At 38.0% G+C, this 18,893-nt stretch overlaps 1 protein-coding gene across 1 annotated transcript in view; it reads left to right on the top strand.

The window, feature by feature from the left end:
• Positions 1 to 15,342, top strand: part of LOC145716412 (scinderin-like) — a 44,777-nt gene extending 29,435 nt beyond the window's left edge. Inside the window, exon 5 of the mRNA XM_081799685.1 lies at positions 15,127 to 15,342. Within this exon, the coding sequence (XP_081655811.1) occupies positions 15,127 to 15,303 (177 nt within the window). The 3' untranslated portion in view covers positions 15,304 to 15,342. The remainder of the gene's footprint in view (positions 1 to 15,126) is intronic.
• Positions 15,343 to 18,893: the final 3,551 nt, after the last annotated feature.

An 18,893-nucleotide genomic window follows, 5' to 3' on the forward strand; every position in this document is an offset into this window, starting at 1 on the left:
TATTTTGCTAGTCTTCTGTCTGCAGGCAGATAGTTACAACTAACCTTTTGGAAAGTCGTAACTGAATCTTGGGCTTGTTTATATTTACTGCAATACTTTCCCACGGATTAGGCTGCATGTACTTCAAGTGAAAGCATGCAGCACAGTAAGAAATAAGTAACTGGGTCTAAAACTTTTCATTTTGTGATAAAATGCATGTTCCTCAGAGCTGTAGTTGGATAGTCTTATCTGTAGAATCCTTCCTCCCAGGTCAGGTAACCTCCCCATTTCGTGTCCAGCAACCACAAAAACCCACTTCTCTCACTGCTTAGCACACAACACTGCTGTCCACTGGCCTTGACCATTTTGCTTGGCTGTTCCCCACAGCCCTGGTGCTGCCCCTTCTCATCACTAGATTAAAAGTGAACATGCCCCATGAACTCCAGGGAACTACACAAGTATAGAGCTTTATTTTTGAAATCACCTAATATATTTGTCTTACTCTTCCCCCAACATCAAAAGGCTGTGCACATTACTAATGCTTCCCAAGTTCTAATACAATTTAAATTTACAGAAAAGTCAAACCAGAAGTGATTTTGAACATTAAATAACCTAAGCATTGGAATATTCATACCTCAACATGTAAAGTAAGATTAAGAAAGAAAAAAATTGGAATTTGGAAATTTAGAATTCTGCCAACATTCCTTAAAGTTTCTTTCTGGAAATGTTTGTTTAATAGCATAATCTTGGGTATTTGGATTTACATGAGATTGCATTTTAATCTTTTAACTTAAATATTATTGTATTGTATTTAACTTAAATATTAAATATTACAATATATATTGTATAAATATTAAATCAAGCATGATCATTTTGAACATGATTCTATAGAGAGTGGGAGAAACTATTTCCTGGGGATGATCTTTGATTAGATAAATCAATTCCCATTTATCTTTGTAGAATATCAAATGAACCTTAGAAGTTCCAAAAATAGAAATGGGGAGCTGTTTTGAAAATCCCCCTCATGACCATTTTGGAACAATGAGTATACAGTATTTTTTTAAAGTGTCTAAAAATTTATGGAAAAGTAATACAAGAATAAAAATCACATTGCCTTTTAGCATCTGGGAACAAACATGGGTATTTTGAGCTCCTTATATGTAAGACCTAAGGTTATTTTGTAGGTTTGTAATAGCCACACACACACACACACACATACAAATCACTCAGTAAACTATTTTCTGTTGCCTTCTTATTGATTTCATTGTTAGTCACAACTCTGTACTTTGTAAGGGCAGAAATTTGAGTAGCTTGAGATATTAATTTGGTCAATAGACACAGTAAACACTTTGACACTAAGAGACAAAGATTTTATCAGAGAAAACACTTCTCCTGTGTGCTGTCCAAGCAGCTTTAGCTTCCTTGTTTATCCCTCCTTTATTTTCCAGGGTCTTTTTGTAAATTCTTGGGAAATTGAACAATGTCTTAAACATTTTGTAATTTCCCATTCTTGGAGCATGGTGTCTGGTACATAGGTGCTCATTAGTATTTGTTGTCTGAAATAACATTATTATGAGAGCCATGTAGAAAGAGGAGGTCCATTTATGGGCTTACGCATTCAAAGATTTTTAAGTTAAAAGGTTTCAAAATATTTGTCACTCTCTCTAGTTTAGTCCTGCCTAGAGAGAAAGTATCAGAGGACCAGAAAATAGAAATCTTTCCTTTTCTTCTATTGCATTATAATTAAATCATTTTCTCCATTTTTCTTTACAGCCATGATACTTAGTACGTACTCAAAATCCAAAGAATTATAGTGACAAGTAGCACATGCTGCAGGGTTATAATGCTTTCAAGAACACTGTGGTTGCTATAGCTCTCTCACTCTCTCTCTCTTTTTTTTTAGTATAGCTAATTTTATCTACCATTTACTGATAGTTCACTATGTCCCAGGCACTATTCAAGGCACCATTCATTGTTGTCATTTATTTTAATGAATCTTTTATTTGGATTTCTAGTATTTAATTCACGTACTCATTTTGTTCCTTGCCAGTTCATCCAGCGGGGAAAGTTGAAATATTCTCTTTTTTTAAGATTTATTTATTTATTTGAGTGAGAGAGAGAGAGAGAGCCCTCACGCATGCGTGCATGAGTTGGGGGAGGGGCAGAGGGAGAATCTCAAGCTAACTCCCCACTGAGCGTGGAGCCTGATGTGGGGCTTGATACCAGGACCCTGAGATCGGGACCCGAGCCAAAACCCAATAATTGGATGCTCAACTGTCTGAGCCACCCAGGCATCCCAGGAAGTTGAAATATTCTGAACAAAGAAAGAAAGATAGTAACAGTATAGTTAACCATATGCTGCAATATAATATTTCAAATAATTTTCCACTTTATCACACCAAAGTTCAACATGAAGACTTGCGACCTTACTGATCAGGTGTCACTTTTATTTAATGAACCCAAATTGATAGCACTTGGCAGTAATTTCTAAATGAGGCAATTTTTCCTTTAGTTTGTGGCTGAAGTGAGGGAATAGTGTGGTAAGACCTATAAATAAGATAGTACAATTCTAGGACAGATGGACTATATAGAAGAATAGATCTTTGTCCCCACAAGGTCCATATTGGAATTAACTAAATCAATTATTAAACTAGAATATTAAATATTAACTATTTAAGATTTATAAATTTAATTTAAATATTAAACTAGAATGGCAGGTTTCATTTTAATTTTATATTATTCCTCATGTTTGTTATAATATTAGTGATACTATGTAATAAAAAAATTAACAATAAGAGTATATTTTCTTTCAGCAATTTTAGGACAATTTCATCTTATCTCGATATATATATGTGCATATGTATACACATATATGTAATCTGTCTAAATATGCATATACGTATTTATCTATAAAAAGGGATTTTCAAGTGACTTTGTCAGGAAAGCATGGTTTGTTCAGGTAAATAAAGTATATTTTCAGGGGAAAGCAAGAGGCAATCCTCAGTTCTGGGTATAACACTCTACTAATCAGGAAAAAAGTACTAACATACTGTTAAAAAATATTAAAATATTTTAAGTATCTGCACGCAAACAAACAAGAGCCATGCAAATATACAGGGAAATGAAGTCCTCTGCCATGCATAGTGGATAAATTAAATATCAATGCTCAATTTCAATGAATGCTGGCAACTAAAAAACAAACCCAAACTGAATATAGATTTTAATGAAGTCTGACAGAGTGCATGTAGACAAGACTAATAGGTTAATCAAAAGCCATCTCAAAGCAAGCAGCAGATGCACTACACTTAAGTGTCAGTTGCTGTGGTATTTATTCCCTGTCGTGGAGCTCTGTTGCTATGTGATGACTTAATTTCTCTCATCTTGCTGTTCTGCAGGGGTAAAGGCAAGTGGCTCGCTGGTGGGCTGAATTTTCTGTGTGTTCCTTAATCTCTCTAGTTGCACTTTCTTTATATCATACAAGTACTTCTGATCATTAACCCAGAAATTCCATCATCTAAGAAAAAATCTGTGATAGTTTTTTGTTTTGTTTTTTTTTTTGCTGTAGAGGAGATAACAACAGCCACCATCATGGCAAACATCCAGTGCCTGCCTTGTGACTGGCATTCTTCTATGGGCTTTACAAGAATGAGCTCATTTCGTTCTTACCACAACCCCAGGAAGTGGATACGTCTGTTATCCCCTGTCTTGGTTTGTGTTCCTCCAAAAGCCAACTCTATACAAGGACTTGGGGGCAGGCGGTTATTTGGAAGATGGTCCTGGAAGCAGCAAGTAGGAGTAAAGTGAGGCAATACTTTATAAATAAGTAGTTTACAGCTATGGGGCACTGGGGTTTAGTTCCAGAGGAACCCTATGAAAACTATGGAACACCCTTCAGAGTCAGCCCACAAGTGGTTGAGGTTGCTACAGGATTTAGCCAATAATTTCCCATCCTTCATTAGTTGAAGGTTGCTCCTTGGGTGTTAATTCCCCAGAATTCCAGCCTTCCTTGTGTGTGGATACAGTACAGCTCGGTGGCCAGATAATGCCATCAGACAAAGAGCAAGAGGCTTTGACCTTTAAGAAATTATCTATAGATGACCTCTCAGGTAGACCAGGGTGGGATGGGCAGAGCACCAAATGGGATCTCTATACCCTTACTTTATGGATGAAGGAAGTAAGTCATGGAGAACCTGCCTAACTTGCCCAAGGGAGTGTGGGAATGGGAGAGTGGCAACTCACCAGGCAGTCTTCATTACAGAGCAACCATCTTGAACATACAGAGAGATGGGAATCCCATCTGCTGGGAAGTTATTTTAGAACTTCCAAAATCATGCCACATGCTTCTGACAATCATACCTATTTTACGTATTCCATATCATAATACCTTTAGTAGCATACGTTTGTACTCAGTAGCTTGGCTTGTCTCTTTGTTTCATATCTCTTACTGTCAGCATAAAATCTTTCGTCCTTACTATGGAAGGTAATACAGGGTAATTGGGGCAGACATTTTCTTGGAAGGAAAATACATTTTTTAATGTGAGTATAAAAACTATGGAAATATTTTTCAAGCACCTCAGAGTATATGAAAGTCTTTTTGAGTTTGCTTGGTTAAATTTTGGTATGGGGAAATTTTCTGAATTATGTCGATGGAGAGGAAGTTTTCACAACTCTCTTACCATAAAACTTGGCTTAACCCAGTTAAAGGGAATATATAAATCAGGTTTATTTACCTCTCTCTAAAGGGATAGAAGGAGATAAAATGAAATAAATTTGTGTAAATACATGCATATGTGTATGTGGTGATAAGGGACAATGAGAAAATACTCCTAGAGGTGTGTTTAGCTCATGTTCTCACAGTAGGGGTGCTCTGTGTAAGTCTTTGTCTTCTTGTTGCCTCAAAAGAAGAATCTGGAGAAGAAAGGCAGTTTCTTCTTCTCCGTTCCTCCCCTCACCCAACCAATAGTAGTTTTCCCTCTGGTAATCTCCAAAGTTGGTGAAAATAGGCAGTAAGTGATGAGGGGAGAAGCCTAAAGGCATTATGATAGAGAGCCAACCTTGAGAGAAGGGTGATCCTCTCTGGAAAAGATACACTCTTTATACATCTCTGAGTTTGAGAATCCCTGCAGGCTATTTTCATGTATTTAGGGTTGAAAACAAATGGAATGTGTCCTGCCACTTCTACCGCTTGTCCATGAGTATAATAGCTGGTGGATCATGTTAGACTTCCTCACTAAATTTGGAAGCAACCTGAGAATCTTTCCCTGTAGGCTGCTCTAGCAACCTCCAGCATTTAGCAAGGATAGGCAAAACCTATTTAGCATCCCTGCACTGAAAGTCAGCTCACTGAGGACAGGGGCCACGGCTAACTTATTAATCATCATAGCCCCAGCTCTTTCCTATGGTGTTGATATAGCACAGACACTCCATATGTCAACCTTACTGATAAATAAACTGTAACTGCTGTGTGCTGACTCACCAAGATAAGGTCATGTGTACAGGCTAAATGGGGAGATAGGATCGAAACACATGGGAAGACCAGAGAATCTGCTTTATAACCAAGGACCAATGTCATCCTACATACCTCAGTTGTGGAGAAACTTCAAAGAAGAGAAGAGAGTACTTCCTTTTCAGCATTATTATGCCCTTACTGATACAAAGGAGACTATTCTTCAGGTTTTGCTTGAAGAGGGACATTTAGATCTGTCTTCAACTTGTAGTTTTAAATCTAAAATATAAGACTTTCAGGGTACATGGTCAAGACATAGAGACTACTTAGTGGCATCATTAGATCAAGATGTAAACAAGTAATAAGTGAATAAGTAAATATAAGTCCACAGGGAGGTGTGTGGCAAGAAGTTCAGTGGTAAAATCATCATGCAAAGAATCAGAGTGGTGATTGGCAAGGTCATACCAAAGAGAGAGAATGACCCTTTGAGCAAGACAAGTTTCATTCAATGTATATAAGGGTGGAAAAAGGATGAGACCTGACTTTTGTGGAGTTCTCACGAAGTGCCAGGGATAGTGACAGTCACTTCACATACATTATTTCACTTAATCATCCTGATGATTGTGAATGGCATTAATTATTAGACCATTTTAAGTGTGGAAACAAAGTCACAGAGTCACCCAGTAGTGGATCCATCCAGCTCAGAGTGCCAGATTCTACCAAATGAGGATTGTCAAGAAGAAAGGTCTGATGGTCATTGTGAAACATACTAATTAGAAACTCCAGAGGCAAACAACGGGAGTGACTATTCAAGCACTAATCAGGTAGAAGTGTCCAAACGAGTTTGCGGTCTTACCAAAAAAAAAAAAAAATGATTTCCAGAAAGAGCAGATGGGCTAAAATCTTTACCTGAGATTTGCTCTGGGGTAGCCTCCGGACTGCCAGGCCATGACCATTTGTCCAGGGAAGGGTTCCCTGAGAAGCTATTTGAACATCAGAAATGCTTGGCAGACCTGTCTTAATGGTTGAGATGGATGAACCAGGTTAACAAAGCTGATGCCACTAAAAACTTGAATATATCACAGAACCAGGCCCAGAGGGCTTTGAAATTACACCGTACCAGGGCTTCAATCAGAATTTTGGGCTCACATTCAGACTTTAGTAGTCATTATCATAACTCCCCAGATGGTTCTAATATGTAGCCAGTTAAGATAACTGCTCTGATTTAATAAGTTGGCATTCTGGCTTATGTATTTTAATAATTTGTGAGTTAGCTTTTTCCATGTTATAGTATCTTGTAAGTTAGCTTTCCATTGTATAGTAACTTGTCAATTTGCTCTCCATATTATAATCACTTAGGAGTTGACTTTCTTGTGAGTTGGACCCTCTAAATCTAATCTCTTATATGGTGATGTTACTATCACACTGAGGATCAGACCTGCATCATGGTGAGTTTTCCAAGGTCACAGCGTTCCCTGAGTCCTCTAGAGCTACACTGTCAAATACAGCATTGTCAGACACAGATGGCTACTTAAATTAATTAAAATTAAAAATCCAGTTACCTGGTTACACTAGCCACGTTTCAGGTGCTCAGTACTTGGAGATAGCTAATGACTACCATGTTGGACAGGACAGGTATGAAATATTTTATTTACAGAAGATGCTATTGGACAGTCCTAGCCCAGATTATTAAATAACCAAACCTCTCTTGCAGACTCGTCATTCACTTTATCCTTTTATCCAAACATGTACTTCACATGCTTTCTCTCAGTCTAGAATGACTTTACCCGCTATTTGATATATTAAATTACCCTTTTTATTTGATCCATCAGTAACAGGATAGAAGCATTTCAGAGGCAGGAGAGCACACACTGAGATCAGGAGAGCAAATGTTGGAAGATTAGGTGGAGCTAGCTAAACGGGGTCACAGCTTTTCTCAGAATTGCCTGTAATTTTATATCTCTGTATGTCTTTCCTGTTATCAAATATTTGTCTGACCTAAGCCATAAAATTCCTGGAAGCAAGAAAATATACCATAACAAGGCTATATTTCGCCTTTATAATTTTTATCTATTCACCATATGTTAACGATGGACTGATTTTTTTTTTTCCAGTTAGGGAAAGGAAATAAGACAGGTGAATTTCTAGGTAATTAAAGTGTTAGCTCTGAGGACCCGAGAGCTTCCTTTGCTTTTTTAGTGAGACCAGAGATAGCCATGCATACTAATGTGATGACGTAAGAAGACTGTGAGGTCTCCCTTGCTGTGGGGAGCACTGCAGTAGGAACTGGGAAGCTTGGGGTTTGCGTCCTTGCTTTTACTCTTTATAGGACTTGGACCTCTGGCACAACTCCTAACTTCTCTCATCATCAATTTCCTGATCTGTCAAGGCGAAATCACAGTTGAGAAACATATAAGACCCTCTATGTTAAATCCTCTGGGGACTTGTCACCAGCTTGGAACATTTTCATCCAGAGTGATCTGGAGTCTTGAGTTAGGTATTGTCCTTCCTCCAGAGCACATATTATCCTTTCTTTTCCTACTCTTCACTCCAAATACTTACTGCAAATTGTCCAAACATCCTAACTTTTCTGTAGAAAGTTAAAATAGAGAAAGCGTGTCTTGAGGGAGCAAATCATAAATGTTGGAATTTCATATTCCAAATAGGTGGGGCTGGCTAAAAGATTCAACATAAATAAATAAAGGCTGGTGCAAATGTGAAAACTAAGTAAAGATTGTGAAGAGCAACTTTTTTCTTAACTTCCTGGTCCTTCTTTCTAAAACAAATTTACACATAGGCCCATTTATGTTTGAAAAGAAAAAGTCACAACGGGTCATTGAGAGAAAACACAGGACGCTAAGGATAGTCTTGACCCATGTCATGAGGACCCAGAAAATCTGAAGCTGGGGGACTGTGAATCTAAAGCAAGTTGGTGTATTTGCTGTAATGATTTAATATAAATATCTTCTGAATTATTTTGAATTGAACGCCCGTTGAAGGCAAAGAGTGAACAGCACAACAGAAGGTCTACTTTGGCATAGAACAAAATTTTATTTCCACAAATTTCCAGCCTCTCTAATGTACTTAGAATAGTGTCTTAAGTTGTTAAACATTTCCATTATGTTACTGACAGAGAGAAGATAGAGATACTCCCATTTTTCTACTCAAATCACATCTATAACAAAATAGTACCTGTGACCTTTGGAATCACTTAATTTCTAGCTGAAATATTAAGGCCCCTTTGTCACTGGTAGCCAGTTCTAGGTCTTTACGTTAACAAAAGTTTCTCTGATCAAAATGCCTAGAGCATTTAGGAATCCATCAAGAATAGTTACTATGCTTTGATGAACTGAATGAGGAAGCCTGAGGGAGAAGCTTAAGGTAGCTTATAAATTAAAAGGGAATTATAATTATTCCATTTGAGGTAATGAAATGGCAACTGTTTCTTCCACTGGGGAGAGAAAATAAATACAAAAACAAGAGGTCAGTATTTTTGTTTGTTTGTTTAATAAAAGCTTTTACAATTTTATTTATTAAAGGACAAATACCTGTTTGTTTTAAAGATTTTATGTATTTGACAGAGAGAGAGACAGAGAGGGAACACAAGCAGGGGGAGTGGGAGAGGGAGAAGCAGGCTCCCCACTGAGCAAGGAGCCTGATGTGGGGCTCGACCCTGGGATCATGACCCGAGCCGAAGACAGATGCCTAACGACTGAGCCACCCAGGCACCCCCAAATACCTGCTTGTTATTGAAATTTTAAAAAATATGTATAGTCACAATAGAGAAAAAATATATCCCCAAGTCCCACCTTTGAGGAAAAAATAACTAAATCCTTCCTAATCTTTGTTTTCATGTACGTATCTCTGTGCTTTCACAAGAAAGAGTTCATACTATAGATAATGTCTTGCAAACTAAATTTATACTTGAGATATTACGAACATATTCCTGACCATCGCATAATTTTTATAATACTTTAATGTCTGTATAGTTTTCTATTCTATCGATACAGCCTAATTTATTCAATGAATCCCTTTCATGTTGGGCATTTACGTGGTTTGTGTCCTTTAATATTGTAAAATGCTGTGATGTATTTATTAGGTTGATCCTTTGCTTGTATTTTAATTATTTCCTTGGAATGAACTGTTAGAATAGAATTACTGGGTTAAATAATTGGACTGTTTCTTGGATTTCTGTTACCTATTTCTCACCAGAGAGTGCTTAGTAGAATACAGCATCTTTCCCAACATCGGATGTTGTCAGTTGTCTCCTAACTTGTAACAATTTTATGGGTAAAGAAGTATTATTGCCTTATTTTACATTCCTTGGTAGTGCACTCAGGTTGGTTGGACACTGTCGTATCTTGTTTGAAGCGCTGTTTGTTCTCACGACACCCTGATGTGATGGAAGACCTTCCCTCTGTCAGCCTTTGAGGCCCCCAGCATGGGCAGAGCCGCCAGGAAGGGGAGCGGAGAGAGGGTTTGGGGAGAGATGAGGACAGCTGTGGAGGGAGGAGGGCGGAACACAGTCACGGTATCGACCAGCGTGCCTGCTGCGTGGTAGACGTGCCAGAATTGCTTTCCTCAGAAAGAGAGAACTAAGAGTGTCCCCTCTACAGTCTCTGCTGCGAAACACTTTCTGCTTTATCTCCAGAGGCAAGGCCTGAGCAATTAAGTGTGAAGACCTTTCTGAAGCTCCCACAGAGGCAGCACAGCGTGCGAGTTACAGGCACCCACTCTGGAGCCAGAGTTCAAATCCTGACTGTCATTTGTTGTAAGATGCATGGCAGTGGGCAAGTCACTTAGTCTGTTTCTTGAGGCATAAAATGGGATAATAAGAGTGCCCAGTTGATGTGACGATGAAATGACTTAATAAATCTAATGTTCTTAGACTGGTGTCTAGTAAGTAGGGCTATGTGAGAATTTTTTATTTTTTTATTTTAATTTTTATTTTTTGAGAGAGAGAGAGAGCACACAAGAGTGGGGAGAGGGGTAGAGGGAGAGAGAGAATCCAAAGCAGCCTCCACACTCAGGGTGGAGCCTGATGTGGGGCTCGATCTCACGACCCTGAGATCATGACCTGAGCTGAAAGCAAGAGTCAGACGCTTAGCGACTGAGCCACCCAGGCGCCCCTGGAAGCATATTTTAAACAAAATTTATGAAATCTCAGGCATGGCACACAGTAGCACTTGAGAAGTGTTAGCTGAAGACATGTAATACACAATAAAAGGCAATAAATATGTAAACAGATTTCAATACATGTGGTTTAGACAAGAGGGGTACTAGGTGTTAAAAGGTAGTTTCAAACAAATAAAATCATGACTCTCATACAAATATAAAATAACCCATATCAAAAATTTTTATTTAAGTCATTAAGCCTAGGTGGCTCAGGTCGTGATCCCAGACTCCTGGGATCAAGCCCCGCATCGGGCTCCCTGCTCAGCGGGGAGTCTGCTTCTCCCTCTCCTCTGCCCCTCTTCCCTGCTCGTGCTCTCTTTCTCTCTCTCTCAAATAAATAAGTAAAATCTTTAAAAAAAAATAAGAGAACTAGTAAGATATTGTAATTAGTTCAAAGAAGAATCTAAAGAACAGACAAGTGAATGGGTGATCAGTGTTAAGATGAATTTGCTGACAAATACAAAGCTGGCCTCTTCCACAGGGGAGAAATTAGTCTCATCTCCACCAGAAAAAATTCCTGTGCATCTCTGTGGACGAAATCATTTGCTGCTATCAATCTTCTACTGAATTAGAAAATAAAGAAAAGGAAAGAAAATAACTTTATGGTATCAGATCACCAGAAGGAGCCCCTAGACACCATCCTTGGAAAGAATCTTTTTGTTTGTTTCCAAGAGTTTCCTAGTTTCCCTTGATTTAGGGAAGTATGCAACTAATTATTCTGAAAATGACTGAAGGGCGCCTGGGTGGCTCAGTTGGTTAGGTGTCCAACTCTTGATTTCAGCTCAGGTCATGATCTCGAGGGCATGAGAATGAGTCCAGGGTTAGGCTCTATGCTGGGTGTGGAGCCTGCTTAAGATTCTCTTTCTCCCTTTACCCCTTCCCCCCAACCCCGTTCTCTCTCTCTCTAAAAAAATAAAATATAAAAATTAAAAATAGAAAAATTTTAAAAATCATTAAAGTTGTGACATTGAAGGAATCTGTGATGGAATTTAAGCCTCAACACTTAGCAGTTCTGTGGAACATTCACTTCTCTTTGAGCATCGGTGAGCTTTTCTGTAAAATGAGGATAACAGTATCTAGCTCATAGGATCTCTTATAAAGATGAAACAATACACGTTCAAAGCTCCTGACAGTGCATGACTCATAGTAGACACTCAATAAGCAGTAACTATTCCTGGGCCAATTATGATTAGCTGAACCAACCAAAGAATAATTGCTCAGTTTTGCTTCTACCACACCCAGTCAACCTGGGTAGAAGTTACATACAGCATTCCAGAGAGCCTTGGGGAAGGAAAGTGTGTGGCTCCCACAAGGGACACTGAAAACATCAGCTTGATGAGAGAAGGGAGGTGGTAGAGAATGCTGAGAAATAATGCAGTGTCGGTAACATCCAGCCTCTGAAAGGGCTTTGGAATCCAGACAGAAGTTTTGGCTCTGTCAGTAAGCAGCCAATTCAGCATCATCTGGAATGCAGTTCCCTGGGCCTCACCCCAGACCTGACGACTTAATAGGGGGCTATTGAGATTGTTTATTTTATCAGGTTACCCAGATGTTGCTTGAGCACATTGAACTTTTTAAGAGTCACTGGTGCAGATAGAGGATATAAGCCTTTTTTTCTGGAGTCATATTCTTGAAACTTAGGAGTAAAGTGAAATGAGGGGCCTTCCAGCCAGTGTACAGGATAACTTTCTGGATGAAAAAATGAGGTGAGCCTGAAGGCAGGAGGGAACCGAAAGGAGTAGGTGTAACCCATCGCTCAGGTGATGAGGGACTTCACTGAGGTGGGAATTAAGGTGACTCCAAACATTATGAAGAAGCAGAATTTAATGACTAAGTGAGTAGGAGATTCAATATGGAGGACAGGCAGCATTCAGAACTGATCTCCTGATTTTAAGTCCAGGTGAACAGAATAGAGATTAACTGACACAAATGGAGAATTGAGAATGGCCAGTTTTGTGGAAAGCTAAGTTCACTTTGGAGCATGTTAAAGGATGATGATACTTTTAAGTGGAAATTTACAGAAAATAATTGAAGGAAGGGGAGGGGTGGGGAGACTCCAAGCTTGAGTGACAGGTCTTGGCTGGAACAATAGATGAAATTTTTAAGAAACATCATCAGATAAGGCTTCTCTGTTTCCCTTCCTCTTTAAAGTTTATTTAATTTTTGTTAAGATTTTATTTATTTAAGAGAAAGAGAGCACAAGCAGGGGGAGGGGCAGAGGGAGAAGGAGGCTCCCTGCGGAGCAGGGGGCTTGATCCCAGGACCCCCGGGATCATGACCTGAGCCGAAGGCAGACGCTTTACCAACTGAGCCACCCAGGTGCCCCTCCTTTCCTCTTTAAATTGTCAAAATATATGTTTTTTTTTCACACACCAAGGATTACATGAGTTAAATGCTAATCACTTGACAAACCTAAAATGACTGTTTAAAATTTAGGCATTATCCTACCTGTAAAAAAAAAAAAAAAGAAGCTGTATTTACAGTCTATTTCAAAGATCATAATGTATGGCATAGTTGATAAAGAGAATATGTTTAGTTATTTTCCTCTTTCTATATAAGATGTAAAGTCCTTAAGGTTTGAGAAGATGGTTAGAAACTCATTTGTATACCCCAATGAGGTTTTTGGTAAATGCTTAGTTGTTGTACTGAATTTTAAAATGATTCTTGGACAATGTACAGCATCCCCCTACCCCTGCAGTTAAGCTTGTTTCTGGTAAATCCCGTGGGTTCAATTCCCAACTGTCACAAGAGGTCACAAGAAGAAATCTGTTACAGAAGTGAATTTAGAACTCATATTTTAATTGATTCCTGCTAGTCTTCAATAATATGAACACCTATGCTTTCAAGTGTAGGATTTTACTTTCTTGGAAGTTAGTATCATGAGCAAACTCAGTGTTTGTTTACTGAATGCAATTTGAGAGGCTAATTAAGAACCTTGGTTCATATGGGAATAATTATTGTCTGAAAATTAAAAGTTAGAGTGTGCCCCAAATCTCAGACTTACTTGGCCCACTGGGAAAGTTCCAAGTACTAGATATGTCCTCAACCCAAATTGTTGATTCCAAACTACTGTCTTGGTTAGAGTAGAATCACAAAAGGGTATATAAGGAGCCTTTTCCTGCTCTTAGAAGATATACATACTTCTAGCACAGTAAAGGTGTTTTAAAAAAGCACCTTTGATTCCAAGTGTTTTGTGTCTTGATCCCACTTTTAGCAAAAAAGAAAAACTGTATTATATCATTTAGTATGTACAATAATTAAAATGTTTTATTGATCATTGTGTCAACAAAAAGATGAGCATATTCCCAGAGAAAATAACTTCTTTTTTTTTTTTAAGATTTATTTATTTATTTGAGAGAGTGAGAATGAGAGAGAGAGAGTACATGAAAGGGGGGAGGGTTAGAGGGAGAAGCAGGCTCCTCACTGAGCAGGGAGCCCGATGCGGGACTCGATCCAGGGACTCCAGGATCATGACCTGAGCTGAAGGCAGTCGCTTAACCAACTGAGCCACCCAGGCGCCTGAAAATAACTTCTTTAATGTGTTTTGAAACTCCAGGCAGTGCCCATACTTGAACAAGGATTAGAATTTATACACATTTTTATTGTTGCCTGGTATTTGGCAGTATGTATTTTCACACAACGTATTATAGTAAACATAAAATACATTATGCAAGGAATTTCATTGTATATGAAATATTTATTGAGTCTAAATGAATACCTTCTTTGCATGTTCTAAATTTGAATTTATGCTTATGTTGTTATAAAAGGCACATTGTTTAGATTGTTTATATTTTTTTCCTGTCCTTAACATTCTATATTTGTGTCAATTAATTTAATAATTAAGTTGCTTTATATACCTTTTTTGTGATTATAGTATGTAGAAAATCAAAGCAGATTTAAATGTACTTTCTACTAATGCTTTATGTACTTAAACTTTTGGATTGTATCGTATATGCAGAAAATACATAAATACATTCATTTGTTCATTTGACTATTACTTAATGAGCATCTCTTATGTTCCAGACACTGTTGTAAGTGCCAAATATACAGCAGGAAATATATCATCATGTAGTTAAGAATTTGCTCTTTATCTGATGATAATGGTACTCTACCCTCAATAATTTGATCCAAGATTTTTTTGTAATTAAATCTATAGATTGCTTCTAGAAGCAGAGGTCACAAGAAGAAACTGTTACAGAAGTGAATTTAGAACTCATATTTTAATTGATTCCTGCTAGTCTTCAATAATATGAACACCTATGCTTTCAAGTGTAGGATTTTACTTTCTTGGAAGTTAGTATCATGAGCAAACTCAGTGTTTGTTTACTGAATGCAATTCATTCATTTGATCCATGAGCAAAGGCCAATGCAGTATGATTGGTGAGAAATGTTTGAGCCCGGTCATTTTAATTGCAAATATTTTATAATCTATGTCTTTAGAAATATAAGATAGTTTACTTTTTTTTTTTTAACTCTGCATTCTTTAATGAGCGGTCTTTATCTTTTATCTGTTCACTTTTTTCCAGGTTTTAGGGACAAAGCCGGAGCTTAGGGATGGAGACGATGATGACGACACCGTAGCAGACATAACCAACAGGAAAATGGCTAAACTCTACATGGTGAGTTCACTGTTAGTGAGTTCTATTGTTTTTACTAGACTGGATACAGCCGGGAGACCTGTTCTGGAAGGGACTCTGCTGTAGCTGATAATTCTCATTGCTCTCAAAGAGAAGTGTGTAGGTAGAATCCATTCTATGCTCTAGTATGTTTATTAAAATTCTTCTTTTTATTACTTTTTGTTATTTTTTTAAAAATGTCAAATAATCAGTGAAATTACTGCTACAACTTAAATAAAATTATATAGTGTTGCCGTGCTAGTTTGCAACAATATGTTTTGATACGTGACATTCAATAAAATGTTTCCTTCATGGGATAAAAATACTCAGTAAGGTTTTTCTTATAAAATTTTGATAAACTATAAAAGCCTCACATTATTTTAAATATCTTGTTCAGCCATAATGAAGGCTTTTTTTGTTACAGGAGGGCAAAGCTATCAAATCAAACAGCTGGGAGGAAACAGGGTAAAAACAACCCTGTCCTGGCCATTGGACTCCTAGTTCCATGTCACTGCTGTAGTGATGACCCCTGGATGACCTTGGGCAAGATATGACCATGCTGGGTCTCAGTTTTCTTATCTGAAAAAAAGAAAGACAGATTCCATTAGAAGATTATTCAGGTTCTTTACAACTCCAGAATTTTATGATTTTATTGCTGGTGAAGGTAACAGAAGTCACAGATACACCGGTATCTGAGACTGCTCAAATGGGATCCTTCAGGAGTTCCCTCCCCTTGTAACTTTCCAAGAGCATGATTTAGAGCAGACCACTAATCTCCCTGCAGAACTAGGTAGTCATCAGTCATCACAGGAAGGAGCTATATTTGCTATTCTTGAAGAGAACTTCTAACTCAGTTGCTGAAGTGGTGGGGGTGGGAGGGATGGGGTGGCTGGGTCATAGACATTAGGGAGGGTATGTGTTATGGTGAGTGCTGTGAATTGTGCAAGACTGTTGAATCACAGATCTGTACCTCTGAAACAATACAATATATGTTAAAAAAGAAGAAGAAGAAGATAGCAGGAGGGGAAGAATGAAGGGGGGGAAATTGGAGGGGGAGACGAACCATGAGAGACGATGGACTCTGAGAAACAAACTGAGGGTTCTAGAGGGAGGGGGGCGGGAAGATGGGTTAGCCTGGTGATGGGTATTAAAGAGGGCACGTTCTGCATGGAGCACTGGGTGTTATACGCAAACAATGAATCATGGAACACTACATCAAAAACTAGTGATGTAATGTATGGTGATTAACATAACAATAAAAAAAGAAATTGATTTTGAATGACGATCAAGTTACTAACTTGTGTCTAATAACTTGCGTTTTGTAAAGGGGAAGTGAATTATTTTCTTCCTAGATGGCAAAGGAAAATGTGGTCACGACTGCTGCTAAATACTCATGATTTTAATATAAGCCACACAGAAATTGTTATTCTAAAGAATTCGAGGGGGTGCCTCGGTGGCACAGTTATTTGAGCGTGGTACTCTTGGTTTCGGCTCAGGTAGTGATCTCCCAGTCGAGGGATCGGCATCCCACCCCCCTCCCCAGACTGTGAGCTCAGTGTAGAGTCTGCTTGGGATTCTCTCTTCCCTTTCCCTCTGCCCCTCCCCCCGTGTGTATGCGCACTCTCTTTCTCTCTCTCAAATAAATAAAAATTTAAAAATTAAGACTTCATGGCACCTCTTTTTCATTACTGCTTCTAAAACCCATTTTCAACAGCTTAACAAATACCTTTTATGCTGCCTCATCAAATAAAACGATTCTCCCTCTTGGGCAGCCTTAGGAACTGATGAAGAAATGTTTTTAAATGTGAAGATGTTAATCCTGAATCATTGCTCCCTCTAGTGGATATATAATGTATTGCATATATGTAAAATACAAAGTCTGTTTGAAAATACTTTAATTTGGGATGGCAGAACAAAGCTGGGAAGCAGAGTCACCTAGGCAATTTCTAAAAAAACAGAACTCAAGTCCCACCACAATGCTGCAAAACTCCACCACTGGGAGGGCCCTGGAATCTGCATATTTATCAAGTGCCCAGGTGATTACCTTGCAGCCTATAAGCTGGCCTTTGAAAAACGGAATTCTAACCTGGGCATTAATATCACTTTCAATTTTGCAAGACCACCTTTAACTTTAAAAAATTGTGCTTTTTAAATTTTTTTTTAATTTTTAGATTTATTTATTTGAGACAGAGAGAGAGCATGCGTGCACAAGGAGGGGCAGAGGGAGAGGGAGAAGCAGACTCCCCGCTGAGCAGGAAGCCCCATGCAGGGCTCAATCCCAGGACGCTGAGATCATGACCTGAGCCGAAGGCAGATGCTTAACCGACTGAGCCACCCAGGCGCCCCTAAAAAAAATGTTGTGTGGTTATTTCCAAACTTCAAGAGTCTAAGTAAATAACTATTTGTGACAGAGGAAATACACTTTGACAATTTGCAGGACCTAATTTGAAAACAGTCTATAAGCATAGGCTGTAATGTGCCAGTACCTTCTTAGCATAGTGCTTGTCATATGGTAGGCACTCAGTAAATGTTAAATGCATAAATGTTTAAGCTTTAGCTTTTGTGTGTGTGCAATGAGTATAAGACTATTACCTAGTTGAAAAAATTGCTATAAAAATTAGTAAATAATCATGTAAAGTTCATCACTTGGTGCCCATTATATAGAAATCTCAACAAACCTTAGCCATTACTATTATCATTATTATTTTCTCATGCTTTAGGTCCAGTGTTGAAACTTCACTTTTTATTAATGGTTCTTTTACTCCAAAAGACTTTAATTCCATATAGTTAACATTTAGTGTTATCTTAGTTTCAGATGTACAATATAGTGATTCAACAGTTCTGTACATTACTCAGTGCTCATCGTGATAAGTGTACTCTTTTTTTTTTTAATATAACAATGAGATATCATATTTTATTCATCCAATTAGAAAGACCACAAAGAGTCATACCCAGTTGGACAACTTTAGAAAAAAACGGTCATTTACTTTTAAACTATCAGTAGAAATTTAAAGTATCAAAATTCTGGTGAACAACTGACTTATATCTATCAAATTATATAATGCACCTACATAGCAGGTCTTTCTAACTCTAATAACATTTAGAAACATAAAACCAAAAAGATATGTATACAAATGTTTATTCCATCCTTGTTTTTAAAAGTAGTAAACTCAAAATGTTGCAGAGAGGGCAACTCTAAGTAACAGAGTACAATGCAGTCATTAAAAAGAATGAGTTAGTTTCATCTACGATAAAATAGAAAGTTATATACTGTATGTTATAACATGCAATGTGATAAGCCGAAGTGCATTATATGCTGTGTTATACCATGCTATATTTTTCAAATGTAGGATTTAAAATTTTGGTAAAGCATGTGCTGAGTCATTTATATATGTTACCTATTATTGATGGGCTTATGGATAGAATTTCTGTATATTTTTATGGCTCTTTTTTTTTTTATTCTTATGTTAATCCCCATACATTACATCATTAGTTTTAGATGAAGTGTTCCATGATTCATTGTTTGTGCATAACACCCAGTGCTCCATGCAGAATGTGCCCTCCTCAATAACCACCACCAGGCTAACCCATCCTCCCACCCCCCTCCCCTCTAGAACCCTGTTTGTTTTTCAGAGTCCATCGTCTCTCATGGTTCGTCTACCCCTCCGATTTCCCCC

Source organism: Leptonychotes weddellii, chromosome 12 (assembly GCF_054177405.1).
Source record: "Leptonychotes weddellii isolate Sample4059 chromosome 12, ASM5417740v2, whole genome shotgun sequence".
NCBI lineage: Eukaryota > Metazoa > Chordata > Mammalia > Carnivora > Phocidae > Leptonychotes > Leptonychotes weddellii.